This window comes from Salvelinus namaycush, chromosome 29, assembly GCF_016432855.1.
Source record: "Salvelinus namaycush isolate Seneca chromosome 29, SaNama_1.0, whole genome shotgun sequence".
Classification (NCBI taxonomy): Eukaryota; Metazoa; Chordata; class Actinopteri; order Salmoniformes; family Salmonidae; genus Salvelinus; species Salvelinus namaycush.
This window is the reverse complement of record NC_052335.1, coordinates 26537261-26558468: the sequence shown is the minus strand read 5'-3', so window position 1 is coordinate 26558468 and position 21208 is coordinate 26537261. Positions and strand designations below refer to the sequence as shown.

The following is a 21208-nucleotide window of genomic DNA, read 5'->3' as shown; positions in this document are numbered from 1 at the left end:
GTGCTGTAGGCGACCCGCATTATCCTCTACAACAGCCTCTGTGTATAGGGTGGTACTTGTGTGGATACGTAATTAAGTTTTCCTCAATTCATGGCTACATTATGTAAACGGACCTGTCTATAGTGAGCCAGTGTTGTAGTGAGCTGTTTTATCACGTTTCAGTCTGACTTTGAGTCTGTCTGTCAAAATGTCCTTGAGATCATAATGTTCCTGATCTGCTCTCTCAAGGTAACCTCGTGGGTTGTTTTGCTTGGCAGAAAATGACATCACTGGGTGTTTGTTTTTGTATTCACCGAGATGGGCTCCTTAAGTTGTTTTTGGCAGCCGTTGTGACTAAGGATTTAAGTCTCATTTACTTTGTCTCTTCAGGGTTGTAAAGTTTACCTTTGAGAAAACAACATAGTGCTACCGATATTTAGCTTGCAAACGAATTGGGCAGTTGAATCTAAATGGCCAGTTGATGAATCACCTTGTGGTGTTGGCCAGACATCTACTGTACATGATTTGTCCCTCAGAGAAATTAGTGATATGAAGCAGCAGGTTTCAAGGCTGACCATGCAAGTTATTTTCAGTTTGGAAACAAAATGCCGGACGACTCTACACCCAGGAAAAAACAGAGGATCTCTCCCGACAAGTTGGACAGCATCATCCTGGACTGTCGGAGTGTGAGAGTAGGGACTCTTCGCAGGATGGTGTCCAAGCCTGTCAATGTAAGTACCCTGCTCCTGTACAGTCGTGGCCAAAAGTTTTGAGAATTACACAAATACTAATTTCCACAAAGTTTGCTGCTTCAGTGTCTTTAGATATTTTTGTCAGATGTTACTATGGAATACTGAAGTATAATTACAAGCATTTCATAAGTGTCAAAGGATTTTATTGACAATTACATGAAGTTGATGCAAAGAGTCAATATTTGCAGTATTGACCCTTCTTTTTCAAGACCTCTGCAATCCGCCCTGGCATGCTGTCAATTAACTTCTGGGCCACATCCTGACTGGTGGCAGCCCATTCTTGCATAATCAATGCTTGGAGTTTGTCAGAATTTGTGGGTTTTTGTTTGTCCACCTGCCTCTTGAGGATTGACCACAAGTTCTCAATGGTATTAAGGTCTGTGGAGTTTCCTGGCCATGGACCCAAAATTTCATGTTTTATTCCCCGAGCCACTTCGTTATCACTTTTGCCTTATGGCAAGGTGCTCCATCATGCTGGAAAAGGCAATGTTCGTCACCAAACTGTTCCTGGATGGTTGGGAGAAGTTGCTCTTGGAGGATGTGTTGGTACCATTCTTTATTCATGGCTGTGTTCTTAGGAAAATTTGTGAGTGAGCCCACTCCCTTGGCTGAGAAGCAACCCCACACATGAATGGTCTCAGGATGCTTTACTGTTGGCATGACACAGGACTGATGGCAGCGCTCACCTTGTCTTCTCTGGACAAGCTTTTTTCCGGATGCCCCAAACAATCGGAAAGGGGATTCATCAGAGAAAATGACTACCCCAGTCCTCAGCATCCCAATCCCTGTACCTTTTTCAGAATATCAGTCTGTCCCTGATGTTTTTCCTCGAGAGAAGTGGCTTCTTTGCTGCCCTTCTTGACACCAGGCCATCCTCAAAGTCTTCGCCTCACTGTGCGTGCAGATGCACGCACACTTGCCTGAGCAAGCTCTGTACTGGTGGTGCCCCGATCCCGCAACTGAATCAACTTTAGGTGGTCCTGGCGCTTGCTGGACTTTCTTGGGTGCCCTGAAGCCTTCTTCACAACAATTGAACCGTTCGATAAATGGTTGATTTAGGTGCAATCTTACTGGCAGCAATATCCTTGCCTGTGAAGCCCTTTTTGTGAAAGCAGTGATGACGGCACGTGTTTCCTTGCAGGTAACCATGCTTGACAGAGGAAGAACAATGATTCCAAGCACCACCCTCCTTTTGAAGCTTCCAGTCTGTTGTTCGAACTCAATCAGCATGACAGAGTGATCTCCAGCCTTGTCCTCGTCAACACTCACACCTGTGTTAACGAGAGAATCACAGACATGATGTCAGCTGGTCCTTTGGAGGCAGGGCTGAAATGCAGTGGAAATGTTTTATTGAGATTCAGTTAATTGGCATGGCAAAAGGGTCTTTGCAAATAATTGCAATTCATCTGATCACTCTTCATAACATTCTGGAGTATATGCAAATTGCCATCATACAAACTGAGGCAGCAGACTTTGTGAAAGTTAATATTTGTGTCATTCTCAACTTTTGGTCACGACTGTACTCTCTCTGTACAGACACTTATACTTACCTAAAATCTGGCCAAAAGCAATAGCCTATCAGGTTTTTTTCCTGGATCAAAAAGGGGCTTAGGTGGTGGGCTTGGTGGGATGCGTGGAATGAGCGCCGTCAGTGTAGCTACATTTTAGAGAACATTTTAAGAGGCCCTCATCCTGCAATTCTACACATTTTCTCCATGGAGCTGAGAGAAAATGGTGCCGTTTTAAAGCTTATTTCCTGTGATTCTACATATTCTGCCATCGAGCTGAGAGAGAATTTTACTGTTTTTAAAGCTAGTTTTCCTGCAATTCTATACATTTTCCATGAATAATGTTGTTATTTGTCTTAACCATAACAAAATGAATACTGCTAAATTAATAGTTTTTTGAATTTTCACTATTCCCTGACTGTCTAGCATACCGCCATCATTCAACCATCTCTTTGTCTTTCAGTTTACGGTCGATCACATTCATCTTGAAACTGAAGGTAGGAGACAACAAGAACGTCAGATGTCCTATAAATGTTTTCCTCTGCTCTCAAAGGACAACCTATTGTAGATAGACTAGACAGTGTTGTACAGTGTGTAGGGTTGCAAAATTACAGTACATTTCCTAAATAAATTGCTGGAATTGATCAAACTAAACAGTATGTGACATAATAGTGCTTTGTGTCCCAGGTCCTGAGGTGGATGCTCTGGAGAAGGTGTGTCTGCGTGCGTCGGAGCTCATAAGCTGTGAGTGGTGCAGCGTGAGGAAGCTGCCCGTCCTCTTCTTCCAGACCAGCCCCGAGGAATGTGTGCGGCTCCGCACCCAGCTCAAGATGACCCGAGACAAGGGAGGCCTGTGCTGGTACGACTGCGCTGGCAACGGTAAGGATTGCAGACGCTACATAGTGATGTCAATTGAACTGTGGAGATCCCATGCCAGTTGCAGTAGTCTGTACATAGATGGATGAACAGAAACCTGTGTTTGGAGAAGCCTTTCTGTGACATGTCATTTTGTGCTAAATAAAGCAAGTCTGTTACCTCACCTTCAACAAAATGTCAAGTCTTGTTGCTTTCCGTTCTGTCCTCAGACTCCGATGAGAAGTACATCGTGTTGATCTTTGAGAACGGGCTGTCGTTGCACCAGCAGATGGTTCTAGAGGAGATTCTACAAGAGATCGGCCGAGCCAACAACCTCAATGAGTTCCCCACCAAATTGTCGTTTGATGAAGCTAACATCAGATTGGTCAACTACAACAAAGCAACTAAAGAAAAGGTGGGCCTGCTTATTCCCTGTTTCTGGGAATCTTCCAAATGGGATTTCTGGAGAACTTGGGAATTTTGGAAAAGTTGTTGGAATTGATCCAACTTAACAGTATGTGACGTAATAGGGCTGTGTGTCTCAGGTCCTGAAGATTAGCATCTTAGAGCCTTTTGAGACTAGCTACCAAAATATATGTTGCTGGTTTTGCTTTTCTTAGACATCAGATTTTCAATAAATCCCATGACAAATATATTTTGGTTACATCCCTTTCTTGTAGGTAAACAACAAAAACAACAGCACTAAAACCAACACACCGGCTCCAATGGTGCGAACGCACATGGCTACACGACAGCAGAACAGTGCGTTCTTTGATGATGAAGACGACGACGACATGGCTGAGCTCCAACCCACCTTCACTGGACCAATCATAAAGTACAAGGGTTATCTATCTCCTACTCCTGGGTCATGTTCATTAGGCACCAAACAGAAGAAAATTGACTGAAACAGGGAGGGACTATCTGAAACTTGTCCAATAAGAAACACTTGTTTTCGTTTTCTGTTGCAAACGATTTTGCTTCGTTGTACCCTAATGAATACAACCCTGTCATCTTAAGCACAATTCTGTGTTTGTTTGTTCCTGATGGTTTAATCATTGGATGGTTGTGTTGTAGGTTGATGGTGTACCCACCTCCTCCAGCCAAGGGGGGCATATCGGTGACTAACGAAGACCTTCACTGCCTTAATGATGGAGAATTCCTAAACGACGTCATCATAGACTTTTATTTAAAGTTGGTGTAATTTGCTTTCCATTGTCTTATTTTCCATTGTAAATTTTCCATTGTCTATTTTCCATTGTCTTTAAAGTCACATTCTCTGTTTGATATTCTATCGAAGCAGTGCTTGCTTTTGTTGCATATAAGGGACATTGACCAACCTCACAGGGACTGTGGATTGACTGTTTTCTGTGTGTGTATCTTCCCTTTACTTAGATATTTAGTTTTGGAGAAGTTGAAAAAAGAAGACTCGCAAAGGAGTCACGTGTTTAGCTCATTCTTTTACAAGAGACTCAACCAGAAAGAGAGGAGAACCCTCCCAGACACCACGAACCTACCGTGAGTCTCCTCTTCTCTGCCCAGTGATATGAGGGGCAACACATTTCACACCGAATTTAGTTATGACAGGACAGAAGCTGAAGTGCTGGAGTCTGGTTTAGTGATAGCTCTGCCGACTCCGGACCACACATCCGCTGGCTACTGCGTTTCGATGCCCACCTTGGCCCTTCCTCTCGGTCTCACTCAGTCTTCCTCTCTACATTTCGACTATGACTATTATTGTCCATAAAAAAAAATACCAACGACTTAAAAAAACAAACATGTTACTTCTTTGCTGGTTATCAGGATGCAGAAGAGGAAGCACAACAGGGTGAAGACATGGACCAGACATGTAGACCTGTTCCAAAAGGACTTCATCTTTGTGCCCATCAATGAGTCGTAAGTTACTGTCTCTAAATATCACTGACTGCTTCCCAAATGACACCCTATTCGCTATATAGTGCACACATTTTTATATAGTGCACCACTTTACAAAAGTAGTGCGCTTTATAGGGCTCTGGTTAAAATAAGTTCACTATTTAGGATGCACAATCTATCCAAATGGAATTCCATTCAAGTCTCAAAGGGATACTTTGGGATTTTGGCAATGAAGTCATGGATACCATTTTTATGTCTCTGCATCCAGTATGAAGGAAGTTGGAGGTAGTTTCACAAGCCAATGCTAACTACAGTGCATTCTGAAAGTATTCACACCCCTTGACTTTCCACATTTTGTAATGTTACAGCCTTATTCTAAAATTGATTCAATCTACACACAATGCCCCATAATGACGAAGCGAAAATAGGTTTTTAGAAATGTTTGCAAATGTATAAAAAAAGAACAGATTGGGATAAACAGATATCAAGGTATATCTGGAACAGTAAGAGACCAATAATTAGATATACAATATTACATTCACCAAAGAACTGTGGGGGTATGGTCTTACCAAACCTAAAATATTATTATGTGTCAGCCCAATTGAGACCTCTGGTGTGTTGGTGCAATTCAGAATCCAAATCCAAATGGAAAGACATGGAGACTACTTTGACAGAGATACCCATACAGTCAGTTTTGGGAAATAAAGACATGGTAATAGAAATATACTGTAGACAAAATCAGTGGATTAATTTCTCTCTGAAGACATGGTTTAGGCTAGTTAAGCAAAATAATTAAGAGGTCAAACTGCTGAGTTGGCCCGCATACGACCCCAGCTTCATCCCTGCAACTCAGGACAGCAGATTTAAACAATGGACGCAGAAAGGCATCACATCATTCAGTACAATTATGAGGACCTAGATAACTTCCAGGACCTAAGTAAAAAAAAACATGGCTTGGATAAGCAAGATTTTTACAGACACCTACAAGTTCGACACTATTTCTTGAGGGAGATAAAAGTGATTGAGCCACGAGCACCTCAAAAATGAATCCAAGTATTCACTAACGCATACAACTTGGGGAGTAACAAAAAAACTATTTCAAATCTACTTGGGTATTCAAACCTCAAAGAAACATTCTACAAACGATATTAAAAAGAAATGGGAGGAGGAACTTAACATTGAAATAACTGAAGAAACATGGTTGAACATATTAGAGACTCAACAAAGCTCCACCAACTCAAGAACACGGAGAGAATTCTGTTGGAAGAATGTTATACGTTTCTTCATAACACCTAAACTGAAATCAAAACAGACTGACTCCCTACACCCTTGTTGGAGAGAACGCGGTCTATTGAGGGCTGACCACTCTCATATCTTTTGGACTTGCCCCGCAATCGAAACTTACTGGGGAGAAATAAGATCTAACATTGGAAAAATAATGGGATTTGACATAGAACAAACATTAATTTATTTGTACTTGGGTGAAATACCTGATAACTTAGACAATAGAGTCAAGTACCTGTTGAAGGTTCTACTGGCAGCCAGTAAAAAGGCTATCACTAGGAAATGGCTACAAAACGACCCTCCCACACTGACACAATGGATAGACATTGTAGAAGAAATACACCACATGGAGCATATGACCTTTGCTTTAAGAACTCAACAGGAGAGAGGTCAGGAATACTGGGAAAAATGTGTTTCGTACTTGGAAAAGGTCTAATTCAAAGATGTCAATGTAACTAATATGATGAAGGTGTGATGTGCACTGTAACTGCCAGATCTCTTTTGTTGTTCTTTTACTTTATTTGTACTTTCTTTGTGTTCCTCAATAAAAACAAAGTATAAAGAAAAAAACAACAACAGATACCTTATTTATGTATGTGTTCAGACCCTTTGCTAAGAGACTCGACATTGAGCTCCGGTGCATCCGGTTTCCATTGATCATCCTTTATATGTTTCTACAACTTGGAGTGCACCTGTGGTTAATTCAATTGATTGGACATATTTTGGAAAGGCACACACCTTTCTATATAAGGTCCCACAGTTGACAGTGCATGTCAGAGCAACAACCAAGCCACGAGGTCGAGGGAATTGTCCGTAGAGCTCCAAGACAGGATTGTGTTGGCACAGATCTGGGGAAGGGTACCAAAACATTTCTGGAGCATTGAAGATCCCCAAGAACACAGTGGCTTCCATCATGCTTAAATGGAAGAAGTTTGGAACCACCAAGACTCTTCCTCGAGCTGGTTGCCCGGCCAAACTGAGCAATCGGGGGAGAAGGACATTGGTCAGGGAGGTGACCAAGAACCCGATGGTCATTCTGACAGAGCACCAGAGTTCCTCTGTGGAGATGGGAGAACCTTCCAGAAGGACAGCCATCTATGCAGCACTACACCAATCAGGCCTTTATGGTAGAGTTGCCAGACGGAAGCCACTCTTCAGTAAAAGGCACATGACAGCCCGCTTGGAGTTGTCCGAAAAGGCACCTAAAGGACTTTCATACCATGAGAAACAAGATTCTCTGGTCTGGTGAAACCAAGATTGAACTCTTTGGCCTGCATGCCAAGCGTCGCGTCTGGAGGAAACTTTGCACCATCCCTAAGGTGAAGCATGCTGGTGGCAGCATCATGCTGTGGGGATCTTTAAGCGCCAGGGACTGGGAGTCTAGTCAGGATCGAGGGAAAGATGTACACAGAGATCCTTAATGAAAACCTGCTCTAGAGCGCTCAGGACTTCAGACTGGGGTGAAGGTTTCCCTTCCAACAGGACAATGACCCTAAGCACACAGCCAAGACAACGCAGGAGTGGCTTCGGAACAAGTCTGTGAATGTCCTTGAGTGGCCCAGCCAGAGCCCAGACTTGAACCCGATCTAACATCTCTGGAGAGACCTGAAAATCTCTGTGCAGCGATGCTCCCCATCCAGTCTGACAGAGCTTGAGAGCATCTGCAGAGAAGAATGGGAGAAAGTCCCCAAATACAGGCGTGCCAAGCTTGTAGTGTCATACCCAAGAAGACTCGAAGCTGTAATCGCTGCCAAAGGTGCTTCAACAAAGTACTGAGTAAAGGGTCTGAATACTTGTGTAAATGTGATATTTCATGTTTTTTGTATACATTTGCAAACATTTCTAAAAACCTGTTTTTATTTAGTCATTATGGGGTATTATGTGTAGATTGATGGGGGGGAAACAATTTTAATCCATTTTAGAATAAGGCTGTAACGTTAGAAAATGTGGACAAAGTCAAGAGGTCGGAATACTTTCCGAATGCACTAGTGTTTGCACAATGATGGAAGTCTATGGTATCTACTAGCATGCTAGCAACTTCCTTCAATCTGCACGCAGAGATATAGTTAATTTGACGCTGGGGAAGTAGATGAATGGCTTAATTTCCAAAAACCTGAAGTATCCCTTTAAGCATTTACGTGACGTGCAGTGATGAAAGCAAACACATTTGTTATTTTGTATCAGTATAAGATGCAATGTAAGACACAGATGGTAAACCTAAGTCTCTTTCTTAACCAAACCCATTGGTCTCTCTGTTTCAGAGCCCACTGGTACTTGGCAGTGATCTGCTTCCCAGGGATGCAGGGCCCTCAGTTTGAGCCCAACCCTTTGTGCCAGGCCCCAGGGCTATCACAGACACAGTTAGCCCCCCAGGGCAGGCCTCCTGACCACTGCCGGCCACTCTCCCCAGAGTCAGACTACTGTGAGCCCCCAGGCAGAGAGGAACCTTTGGCCCCCTCAGAGAAGCTGTCCCTCAGTGCAACAGAGGCCTCCTCGGAAGGACACTCCCACAGCGAGCAGCCAAAGGGAGCGTCCATCTGTCCTAATGGGGGCCAAGTGCCTCCCAAGACCTCTTTAGAAAGGGTGAATGGGCTGGTCAATGCTCAGCCACAGTACACAGGTGACCCACAGACAATGTCTCTACTTGGAAGTAGCATTTCATTGCACTGTGTACAGTACACTCTATCCTGTGCATATGGCAAATATACTTTGATGTCTTAGAAGCTGTGTGGAAATTGATGGATGAAGAGTCAGTTATCTCACTGGCTTTTAATCATGTTTTGCAGATGGCTTGCACAGAATCAGTTTGTGTTACAGATCAGGTAGTGGCAATGGTGATGACACAGATACCTTTTCTGATGACCAAAGCTCCTGTCAGGTAATGAGGGAATTTTCTATTCTGTTGGTGACATTTGTATTTATTATGAAACTCCAGTTGTTCCTGCCAATGCAGCAGCTACTCTTCCTGGGTCCAGCAAAATGAAGGCAGTTTATACAATTTCAAAAATATTACAACCCATTCACAGATTTCACAACACACTGTGCCCACGGTTTTAAATAAAATGTTACTGCTTGCATCAGTTACTTGATGTGGTATAGAGTTCCATGTAGTCATGGCTCTATGTAGAACTGTGCGCCTCCCATAGTCTGTTCTGGACTTGGGGATTGTGAAGCGATGTCTTGTGGGGCATGCATGGGTGTCCTACGCCTGTAGTTTAAACAGACAGCTCGGTGCATTCAACATGTCGACACCTCTCATAAATACAAGTATCGATGAAGTCAATCCCTCCTCCACTTTGAGCCAGGAGAGATTGACATATTATTAATATTAGCTCTCTGTGTACATCCAAGGGCCAGCCGTGCTGCCCTGTTCTGGTCTGAGCCAATTGCAATTTTCCTGAGTCCTTTTTTGTGGCACCTGACCACACGACTGAACAGTAGTCCAGGTGCGACAAAACTAGGGCCTGTAGGACCTGCCTTGTTGTTAGTGCTGTTAAGAAGGTAGTGCAGCGCTTTATTATGGACTTACTTCTCCCCATCTTAGCTACTTTTGTGTCAATATGTTTTGACCATGACAGTTTACAATCCAGGGTAACTTCAAGCAGTTTAGTCACCTCAACTTGCTCAATTTCCACATTATTTATTACAATATTTAGTTTGAGGTTTAGTGAATGATTTGTCCCAAATACAATGCTTATATATATATTTTTATATTTAGGACTAACTTATTCCTTGCCACCCACTCTGAAACTAACTGCAGCTATTTGTTAGGGGGTTGCAGTCATTTCAGTCGCTGTAGTAGCTGACATGTATAGTGTGGAGTCATCCGCATACATAGACACACTGGCTTTACTCAATGCCAGTGGCATGTCATTAGTAAAAATGGAAAAAAGTAAGGGGCCTAGACAGCTGCCCTGGAGAATTCCTGATTATGTTGGAGAGGCTTCCATTTAAAGAACTCCCTCTGTGTTCTGTTAGACAGGTAACTCTTTATCCACAATGTACAGTTGAAGTCGGAAGTTTACATACACCTTAGCCAAATACATTTATACTCAGTTTTTCACAATTCCTGACATTTAATCCTAGAAAAAAATCCCTGTTTTAGGTCAGTTAGGATCACCACTTTATTTTAAGAATGTGAAATGTCAGAATAATAGTAGAAAGAATGAATTATTTCCGCTTTTATTTCTTTCATCACATTCCCAGTGGGTCAGAAGTTTACATACACTCAATTAGTATTTGGTAGCATTGCCTATAAATTGTTTAACTTAGGTCAAATGTTTTAGGGAGCCTTCCACAAGCTTCCCACAATAAGTTGGGGGAATTTTGGCCCATTCCTCGTAACGGAGTCAGGTTTGTAGGCCTCCTTGCTCGCACACACTTTTTCAGTTCTGCCCACAAATTTTCTATAGGATTGAGGTCAGGGCTTTGTGATGGCCACTCCAATACCTTGACTTTGTTGTCCTTAAGCCATTTTGCCACAACTTTGGAAGTATGCTTTGGGTCATTGTCCATTTGCGACCAAGCTTTAACTTCCTGACTGATGTCTTGAGATGTTGCTTCAATATATCCACATAATTTTCCTGCCTCATGATGCCATCTATTTTGTGAAGTGCACCAGTCTCTCCTACAGCAAAAAGTACGATCTTTGTTCCCTTGTGCAGTTGCAAACCGTAGTCTGGCTTTTTTATGGCGGTTTTGGAGCAGTGGCTTCTTCCTTGCTGAGCGGCCTTTTAGGTTATGTCGATATAGGACTCGTTTTACTGTGGATATAGATACTATTGTACCGGTTTCCTCCAGCATCTTCACAAGGTCCTTTGCTGTTTTTCTGGGATTGATTTGCACTTTTCGCACCAAAGTACGTTCATCTCTAGGAGACAGAACGCGTCTCCTTCCTGAGTGGCATGACGTCTGCGTGGGTCCATGGTGTTTATACTTGCGTACTATTGTTTGTACAGATGAACGTGGTACCTTCAGGCGTTTGGCTGATTTCTTTTGATTTTCCCATGATGTCAAGCAAGGAAGCACTGAGTTTGAAGGTAGGCCTTGAAATACATCCACAGGTACACCTCCAATTGACTCAAATGATGTCAATTAGCCTATCAGAAGCTTCTAAAGCCATGACATCATTTTCTGGATTTTCTTAAGCTGTTTAAAGGCACAGTCAACTTAGTTTATGTAAACTTCTGACCCACTGGAATTGTGATACAGTGAAATAATCTGTCTGTAAACAATTGTTGGAAAAATTACTTGTGTCATGCACAAAGTAGATGTCCTAACCGACTTGCCAAAACTATAGTTTGTTAACAAGAAATTTGTGGAGTGGTTGAAAAACGAGTTTTAATGACTCCAACCTAAGTGTATGTTAACTTCCGACTTCAACTGTAGCAGAGGGTGTTAAGCCATAACACACATGTATTTCCAGCAGCAGACTATGATCGATCATGTCAAAAGCCGCACTGAAGTCTAACAAAACAGTGCCCACAATCTTTTTATCATCAATTTCTCTCAGCCAATCATCAGTCATTTGTGTGAGTGCTGTGCTTGTTGAATGTCCTTCCCTATAAGCATGCGAAAAGTTTGTTGTCAATTTGTTTACTGTAAAATAACATTATCTGATGATTTGCAGATTAAGTTAAATGAATGTTGTGTAACTTTGTTTAGTTCTTTTTTTTGTCTAGGATGAGTGCAGTGAGGACGGTGCACTTGCTGAAGACCTGGAACCCCCTGAGAGCTCAGAGTGGACATCAAAACCCACCGTCTGTAAACAGTGAGTAGGAAAGGATGTTCTACCATTTTTGTGTCAGTAGAGGATGCTATTGCTTTCCTTCTGACACCTTTGTGGATAGTGTCATTTTGAGGTTAATGGCCATGAATATTTACCTAAAAATTACAATGTTTTAGGCCTTTTCTAAGTGATTTGTTTGTTTTCTCAGACCTTGTATTCTCATCATGGACTCGTTACGTGGCCCTGCCAGATCTTCTGTCATTAAAACATTACGAGAGTAAGTCAATGCTTTAATACTGTTCTGAATATTGTAGATTTAGTTTGCCTAATTAGCACACAAAAGCAAACCTTCCCAAGCCATTTATATTTTGTTTGTGTGTGTGTGTAACTGCAGGTACCTGGAGGTGGAGTGGGAGGTGAGGAAAGGAAGTCGGAGGAGTTTTGGGAGGGACCAGACAAAGGGTTCTAGCCCACATGTGCCTCAGCAGGACAACTTCAGCGACTGTGGAGTCTACATTCTGCAGTATGTGGAGAGCTTCTTCGAGGTGAGAGTATAATCTGGAGCGACACAACCAGTGTACACACACACACACCAATGCAGTGTACACACACACACCAATGCAGTGTACTGTAACTGAGACACCTGGAGCCATATAATGGGATGTAGGCCATTAACACAGTGTTGCTGGGTCATTTTAAATTGCCAATGTTTTCAGAATGTATTTAGTGACGCAATTACTTGTAGCAGACTCACCTTACCATTGATCCTGGTAGGATAAATAGTTGTACAGTGCATTCGGAAAGTATTCAGACCCCTTGACTTTTTCCACATTGTTATGTTAGACTTATTCTAAAAGATAACATTTGTTTTTTCCCCCTCATCAATTTACACAATAACCCATAATGACAAAGCAAAAACAGGTTTTTCATTTCTTTAGCAAATATATTAAAAATAAAAACTGACATTTACATACGTTTTCAGACCCTTTACTCAGTACTTTGAAGCACTTTTGGCAGTGGTTACAGCCTCGAGTCTTCTTGGATATGACGCTACAAGCTTGGTACACCTGTATTTGGGGTGTTTCTCCTATTCTTCTCTGCAGATCCTCTCAAGCTCTGTCAGGTTGGATGGGGAGTGTCGCTGCACAGCTATTTTCAGGTCTCTCCAGAGATGTTCGATCGGGTTCAAGTCCGGGCACTGGCTGGGCCACTCAAGGACATTCAGAGACTTGTTCCGAAGCCACTTCTGCATTGTGTGCTTAGGATCATTGTCCTGCTGGAAGGTTAACCTTCGCCCCAGTCTGTGATCCTCAGTGTTCTGGAGCAGGTTTTCATCAAGGATCTCTCTGTACTTTGCTCCACTCATCTTTCCCTCGATCCTGACTTGTCTCCCAGTCGCTGCTGCTGAAAAACATCCCCACAGCATGATGCTGCCACCACCATATTTCACTGTAGGGATGGTGCCAGGTTTCTTCCAGATGTGACGTTTGGCGTTCAGGCCAAATAGTTCAATCTTGGTTTCATCAGATCAGAGAATCTTGTTTCTCATGGTCTGAGAGTCCTTTACGTTCCTTTTGGCGAACTCCAAACAGGCTCTCGTGCCTTTTTAATGAGGAGAGGCTTCCATCTGGCCACTTTCATAAAGGCCAGATTGGTGGAGTGCTGCATAGATGGTTGTCCTTCTGGAACGTTCTGCCATCTCCACAGAGGAACTCTGGAGCTCCGTCAAAGTGACCATCGGGTTCTTGGTCACCTCCCTGACCAAGGCTCTTCTCCCCTGATTGCTCAGTTTGGCTGTGCGTCCAGCTCTAGGAATAGTCTTGGTGGTTCCAAACTTCTTCCATTTAAGAATGATGAAGGCCACTGTGTTCTTGGGGACCTTCAATGCTGCAGAAATGTTTTTGTACCTTTCTTCAGATCTGTGCCTCGACACAATCCTGTCTTGGAGCTCTACGGACAATTCCTTCGACCTTATGACTTGGTTTTTGCTCTGACATGCACTGGCAACTTTGGGACCTTATATAGACAGGTGTGTGCCTTTCCATATGTCCAATCAGTTGAATTTACCACAGGTGCACTCCAAGTTGTAGAAACATCTCATGGATGATCAATGGAAACAGGATGCACCTGGGACTCGAAATTGAGCTCATCGCAAAGGGTCTGAATACTTATGTAAATAAGGTATCTGTTTTTTATTTTTAATACATTATCAAACATTTCAAACAATTATGGGGTATTGTGTGTAGATCGATCAGTCTAATTAAAAAAAAGGCTGTAACGTAACTAAATGTTGAAAAAGGGAAGGGGTCTGAATACTTTTCGAATGCACTGTATATTGAATTTAACTGAATTACCTGCAGTGGTTGTTAATCAATTGAGCAATTGCATGAACCAGGGCTTTAGACTATTGATTTGGAAGCTTCATTTCTACCTTGCACCACTCTGAAAATAGGACTTCGGCCTGAATCCAAAATAATTATGATTTTGGGCCCCCATTCAGAATCCACTTACCAGCTTTCATCTCCCGGTGAACCTGGAGGAATGGTTCCCGCAGCAACGGATGAAGACGAAACGCGAAGAGATCAAGGAGCTCATCTTAAATATCCAAGCCCAACAGGAGATGGAGGCGGGCCAGGGCTCAGCCAAAGGCTCCCCTGGAGAACAGGAGGTGGGAGAAGAGGATACAGGGGAAGGTGTAGAGATTCAGAACCTGCCTGTCAGCCCCTGAGGTGCACTGTCTAGTCCGACACTGCTACCTACTTACCTCCTTTACTTTGACATGATGGTCCTATCTATCGGGTGGGTCTCCCGCTGCCTGGCAAAGCCTTGGAGGTCTGCCTGCCTGCTGCCGGGGCCAAGCCTGGATGGAGGTCTGCCTGCCTGCTGCCTTGGCCAAGCCTGGATGGGGATCTGGAGGTATGCCTGCCTGCTGCCGGGCCCAGACTGGATGGAGGTCTGCCTGCCTGCTGCCAGGGCCAAGCCTGGTTGTACACTGCTGGATTACTCTCCATCTCCATTATTTCTTAACTGCCATATTCCTTCCATTGACAACAAAACAAAACATTTTAAATTTGTATTGAATAAAACATGTATATATTCTGGAAGTTTTTTGCTGCCTTTGTAATTGATTGTTTTTGATGCCGTGCTCTACATGAAGATCATCATCCATAGGTTAGTTATGTTTTCTTCATAAATGTTATTTTTCGGTAGGATCTGTGTAGAATATACCGTTGTGCTGCTCTCGCATCGTGTTTATGCTTTCGACTGAGACTGAACTGGCAGTTATTTGTAATTTATATCCATACCTTTCATTAATGGGGTGGTAGGTAGCCTAGTGGTTAGAGCATTGAACTAGTATAACAAGAGATATTGAACCTGGGATGACATCATCTCATGTATTCTATAACAGTAACTGTCAAATATTTTACTAGGGAAAAGGTGCACCCAATTCAGAATGTTTTATGCAGAGAAAAATACTGGCATACAGTATGTTATAAAAGGCAAGTGATGTGTCTGTGTTTAATGCTCAAGATCCATCCACTCTGGTAGTAGGGATTTAACAAGCACTGGCTAAACAATTTATTTATTTTACCTTTATTTAACTAGACAAGTCAGTTAAGAACAAATTCTTATTTTCAATGACGGCCTAGGAACAGTGGGTTAACTGCCTTGTTCAGGGGCAGAACGACAGATTTCTTTACCTTGTCAGCTCGGGGATTCGATCTTGCAACCTTTCGGTTATTAGTGCATTTTGCCTAGTTGCTTCATCTGGTCACCTGGGGTGGATGGGATGTAAAGTAGGTCCTCCAGAGAGCTGCTTGTCTTCCATTGTTTGAACAAATAACTGCTATTATGATCTATCATTATCTAGGGATGATTGGGTCTTGACATTTTATACAGGGATATACATTGAGTGACAGACTGACCACGTGAAAGCTAGGATCCCTTATTGATGTCAATTGTTAAATCCACTTCAATCAGTGTAGATAAAGGGGAGGAGACAGGTTAAAGGATTTTTAAGCATTGATACATGGATTGTGTGTGTGTGCCATTCAGAGGGTGAATGGGCAAGACAAAATATTTAAGTGCCTTTTGAACGGGGTATGGTAGCAGGTACCAGACGCACCGGTTTTAGTGTGTCATGGACTGCAACGCTGCTGGGTTTTTCACACAACCGTTTCCCGTGTGTATCAAGAATGGTCCACCACCCAACTCGACACAACTGTGGGAAGCATTGGAGTCAACATGGGCCAGCATGCCTGTGGAACGCTTTCGACACCTTGTAGAGACCGACCATACCCTCAATTCTTGAGGGTGTTCTGAGTGCAAACGGCAGAGGTGCAACCCAATATTAGGAACCCAATGTTCTTAATGTTTTGTACACTGTATATTTAGTGGGTGTGTACATGACGGACCACAGCAGTTTTATAGATCTTTATTTTCTAAAAAGCTTTTATTTTATATAACCCTAGCTCAAAGTAAGCTCCATGTATATTCAGAGGTGTTAATTATTTGTTTTAATCACATTGATCTTAAAGATACTGTATGTGAAGAAGTATGTTAAAACAGCAGAATGAGGCTTTCCTCTCCTTTTCTAGGTATGTGTAGCTTTTTGAGTTCATAGAAGCTTTGCATTCATTCCCACGTTCTATCCTGATGGGTGTTTTTAAAACTAAGGGTGTATCCCAAATGGCACCCTGCTTCCTATGTAGTGCACTACTTTGACCAGAGCCCCATGTAGTTAGTGTACTACTTTTGACCAGAGCTCTGGTCAAAAATAGTTCACTATATAGGGAATAGAGTGCCATTTGGGACGCTAACCATGAGAGAATAACCTAGAGATGCCTTCACTGCGGTTATGGTCACGGACAATGTTGTGTAAATATTTTACAAGCTTAAGTTGGATCAATGCACCCTCACACTTGTCCTCTGTGATGTGACGGACAGTATCTATTGTCCACTGAAATGTCAAGTGCATCCAAACCAATTCTGCCACACAACCAGTCATCATAGTTTCCATGGAGGATAGGCCTATGATTGTGTTTGCACAGCTAGCCTTGTTTTTCATGAGGGCTGGCCCCAGTTGGCTGGTGAATAGACAAACATTTCCTCCAGCACAACCTGAAATTGCCTTTCATATGTACATGATACAAGGTGGCCAATGAACTTGCTCACCTCACCAGGTGTGGAGTGTGATATATTTGTGCTTTGTCTTTCCTCCCAAAGTAAGCACTTGTCTTGTTCACTTCCCTTGTCCTTGAAATGAAATGAGTGGTATAAGAAACATGGTGGAAGCTCCCAATAGCCCATGCTTCTGCAATCCTATGGTTTTAATTTATGTGCCCACTTCAGGAGAATGGAGATATTATAGGGACGCACCAGTGAGGAGCCAACATGTTCTCAGGGCAGAATGCACACATTAGGAGGCACCATTGTCTGTGTGTACAGAAACATGAAGCAGATGTCGCTCTGGCCTCCCCTCAGGTGATTCTCTAATGTGATGCACTCACCCTGCAGCTATCAGCTTTCAATCTGGTATTGGATGACTTCTTTAGGGGAGGGGGCTTAAATGTTACTGGGTCACTCAAAAATGTATGATGCCCAAGTTGTCTGGAAACTTGGTCTGCAATGCTGTGCATTTTTCCGAACCCTGTAGTGGCATAATTGCTGAGAAATAAGTCTGGCTAAGTGGCTATTGAACCACATGGCTGCGTAGACAGTTTAAAAAGATAATGGGATACATATAATCTAAATGTGTACAACTGTCCTGTAGTGTCAAGTGACGTCATGGCCAATTCCTTGGATTTGTGAGCGAGTCGAAGGTTGCTGCAGGAAGGGGAGATCGGAGGTTGGATCTACACCCGGCAGTCTATTGGGGAAACTTCCACTTTTATAAACAAGTATCGGGCTGCACTGGTTGAAGAGGATACGAGGTAGGTAATGTCTGCGCGCATTCTTTTACCCTTACAAACTAAATTCAATGCAATTGTTGGAAGCTTTTTAAATAGTGGTAGCTAGTTGTACACGGGAGTTATCTTCGCTAGCTGGTTGGCTAACATTAGCAGGCTACATTGATGCCAATGGAGGCTGTCAAAACGCAGGAGACGATTGCCATCACATGTATTCTTCCATAGGGAAAACCGTAAACACAGCATCCTGGAATGTAGACTTTTGTTCCGATTTTCGCTCAAAGAAATACTCCCTTTTAGAAAACATTAACTTTACTGGTTTCCAATGAGTTCAACATTTAGCTGGTCAATTCGATATTTGACACGCTCCGAGACAGAACAGTGTCTGGGTATCACTGAAGGTTCATTACACCGCTCTAGAGTTGTTATTTCCCAGCTGCAGAGCATGCACTGCTGCGTACATCAGATCAGATAATGCGATTCCAGTTTTTATAACCGTTCCAACGAATGGTTCCATTACAATATAATCCTAACAGTTATGCACCATCAACCCAATTGCTTGAGGATTGATGGAACCCTTGTGTCCTGACCGAAGTGTTCCGGTTTTGTAGCTCGTTCGTTTTCTTCTCACCCACACACACAGGCGTACTGTTGTGTGTGGCAAGAAATCCAACTGAGTAACCAATTGAAGCATGGGCAAGCATCTAGCCTACCTATTGCTTAAAAAATAAACAGGAGTTTTCATATAGACACACAGGTACGTGTGCTCTCGTTATGGATTGCAATAACTCATGCCTGTGTTCTCAGATGAGTAATGTCCTAAATCAAAAATGTTACATGGTTACATGAGAATTCGTGTGTGCAATAGGCTATGCTGTTCTGTGTCTGACAGACCAGACAGAAAATTGATGGAAAGAACTAGAGGTGCCAAGTTCACAATTTTTCCATTGATCCCACTGTCTGCAGGCGTTGCCAACAGAAAATGATTTGTCTCCGTTTTTTGAGGGACTTTGATCTTTTGTCATTTCCATACCTGTTTTATTTTTATGAGTGTGAATTGCTATCAGTCACAGTGTTGCTGCTCTTTGTGACAGAGGCGTTGCACCTGTGTTGACATCCTGCTAGTAAAAGTTGAGGCCGTTCAAAGTCCTTTCAGGAAATATTCACTTTACATTTCCTTTCAGGAAATATTCACTTTACTACCATGCACTGCCGGTTTCACCTTTCTTAAAAAACATTTGAAGACCACTGGAAATGTCTACTTTTACCCAGTGTATAGCTATTGCTTGTAGGATACAGCAGGCTAAATATCCCCTTTTCTGTTATAACCACTGTGGGTCAAGCTTTAACAATGCAAATTCCTCCATATTATTGGACCATTATTGATGAGCAGCAGCAATACAATTATATTAAAGGACTTTTGGATTCAATGACTCTGTACGTTTACTATAAAACACAGGTTTTTAAAGCTGTAAAGTGCAATCTCACTGGTTTCTTATTTGACTGCTGCCCTCAGTGTCTTGACGGTAAAACAACATCCCCCACACCATGGGACCAGGGTTATTGTAACCCTTTCATCAGACACTGGTTAACTCCCAAATGGCAGCCTATTTCCTAAATAGTACACTACTATTGACCAGGGGCCCTATGGGTAGTGCACTAAATTGGGAATAGGTTGCCTAACCACCACAGTGTGTATGTGGGTGCCAATGATGATGGAATGAGGACTGCAAAGATCGTGTTTCTGAGGGGTATGATACTCTGTGGTGGATTCCATCCAGACCTCATTGGCTCACCCGTGTGCCTTTTGTAATTAGTGGATTGTGAGCTGATTTAGTCATGCCCCAGTGAGAAGACTAAAGTCTCTGTTCAATGTGATGAGGACTGAGGAGTGTCACCTTACACTGTATGTGGTGTGTAGGCTACCCAGACTGCTCCCCCAGGTGCTGCATCTGACACCTCTGACTCTTGTTGTATGTTCACACACATTAAAAACTAGAGGTCGACCGATTATGATTTTTCAACACCGTTACCGATTACTGGAGAACCAAAAAAAGCCGATGCCTATTTTTATATATATATATATATATATATTTGTAATAATGCCAATTACAACAATACTGAATGAACAATTAACACTTATTTTAACTTAATATAATACATCAATTAAATCAATTTAATCTCAAATAAATAATTACACATGTTCAATTTGGTTTAAATAATGCAAAAACACAGTGCTGGAGAAGAAAGTAAAAGTGCACTTTTTTTTTTATTTCACCTTTATTTAACCAGGTAGGCCAGTTGAGAACAAGTATTCATTTACAACTGCGACCTGGTCAAGATAAAGCAAGCAGTGCGACACAAACAACACAGAGTTACACACAAACAAACGTACAGTCAATAACACAAAATAAAATAAATATCTATGTACAGTTTGTGCAAAAGTAGAAGAGTAGGGAGGTAGGCAATAAATAGGCCCTAGAGGTGAAAAATTACAATTTTAGCATTAATACTGGAGTGATAGATGTGCAGATGATGATATGCAAGTAGAGATACTGGGGTGCAAGAGGGTAAGTAATAATATGGGGATGAGGTAGTCAGGTGTGCTATTTACAGATTGGCTGTGTACAGGTACAGTGATCGGTGAGCTGCTCAGACAGCTGATGCTTAAAATTAGAGAGGGAGATTTTTGCAATTTGTTCCAATCATTGGCAGCAGAGAACTGGAAGGAAAGGCGGCTGAAGGAAGTGTTGGCTTTGGGGATGACCAGTGCAATATACTTGCTGGAGCGCGTGCTATGGGTGGGTGTTGCTATGGTGACCAGTGAGCTGAGATAAGGCGGGGCTTTACCTAGCAAAGACTTATAGATGACCTGGAGCCAGTGGGTTTGGCGACGGATATGTAGTGAGGGCCAGCCAACGAAAGCATACGGGTCGCAGTGGTGGGTAGTATATGGGGCTTTGGTGATAAAACAGATGGCGCTGTGATAGACTGCATCCAGTTTGCTGAGTAGAGTGTTGGGGGCTACTTTGTAAATGACATCGCCGAAGTCAAGGATCGGTAGGATAGTCAGTTTTACAAGGGCAATGTTTGGCTGCATGAGTGAAGGAGGCTTTGTTGCGAAATAGGAAGCCGATTCTAGATTCCATTTTTGATTGGAGATGCTTAATGTGAGTCTAGAAGGAGAGTTTACAGTCTAGCCAGACACCTAGGTATTTGTAGTTGTCCACATATTCTAATTCAGAACCGTCCAGAGTAGTGATGCTAGTCGGGCGGGAGGGTGCGAACAGCAATCAGTTGAAGAGCATGCACTTAGTTTTA

At 42.6% G+C, this 21208-nt stretch overlaps 2 protein-coding genes across 4 annotated transcripts in view; both read left to right on the top strand.

Annotated features, from left to right (window-relative positions):
- The window catches only part of LOC120024317 (sentrin-specific protease 6-like), a 34107-nt gene extending 19025 nt beyond the window's left edge, over positions 1-15082 (top strand). For all 3 annotated transcript variants that reach the window (XM_038968534.1, XM_038968535.1, XM_038968536.1), the window contains 14 exons: positions 573-710; positions 2703-2736; positions 2927-3118; positions 3325-3509; positions 3775-3929; positions 4169-4285; positions 4487-4609; positions 4895-4987; positions 8512-8870; positions 9037-9128; positions 11932-12020; positions 12187-12255; positions 12373-12523; positions 14479-15082. In XM_038968534.1, the coding sequence (XP_038824462.1) occupies positions 573-710; positions 2703-2736; positions 2927-3118; positions 3325-3509; positions 3775-3929; positions 4169-4285; positions 4487-4609; positions 4895-4987; positions 8512-8870; positions 9037-9128; positions 11932-12020; positions 12187-12255; positions 12373-12523; positions 14479-14706 (2025 nt within the window). In that variant the 3' untranslated portion in view covers positions 14707-15082. The remainder of the gene's footprint in view (positions 1-572; positions 711-2702; positions 2737-2926; positions 3119-3324; positions 3510-3774; positions 3930-4168; positions 4286-4486; positions 4610-4894; positions 4988-8511; positions 8871-9036; positions 9129-11931; positions 12021-12186; positions 12256-12372; positions 12524-14478) is intronic.
- A 2739-nt stretch (positions 15083-17821) lies between these two features.
- Positions 17822-21208, top strand: part of LOC120024355 (unconventional myosin-VI-like) — a 116907-nt gene continuing 113520 nt past the window's right edge. The window contains exon 1 of the mRNA XM_038968577.1: positions 17822-17911. The gene's annotated coding sequence lies outside the window, so the exon portion shown is untranslated. The remainder of the gene's footprint in view (positions 17912-21208) is intronic.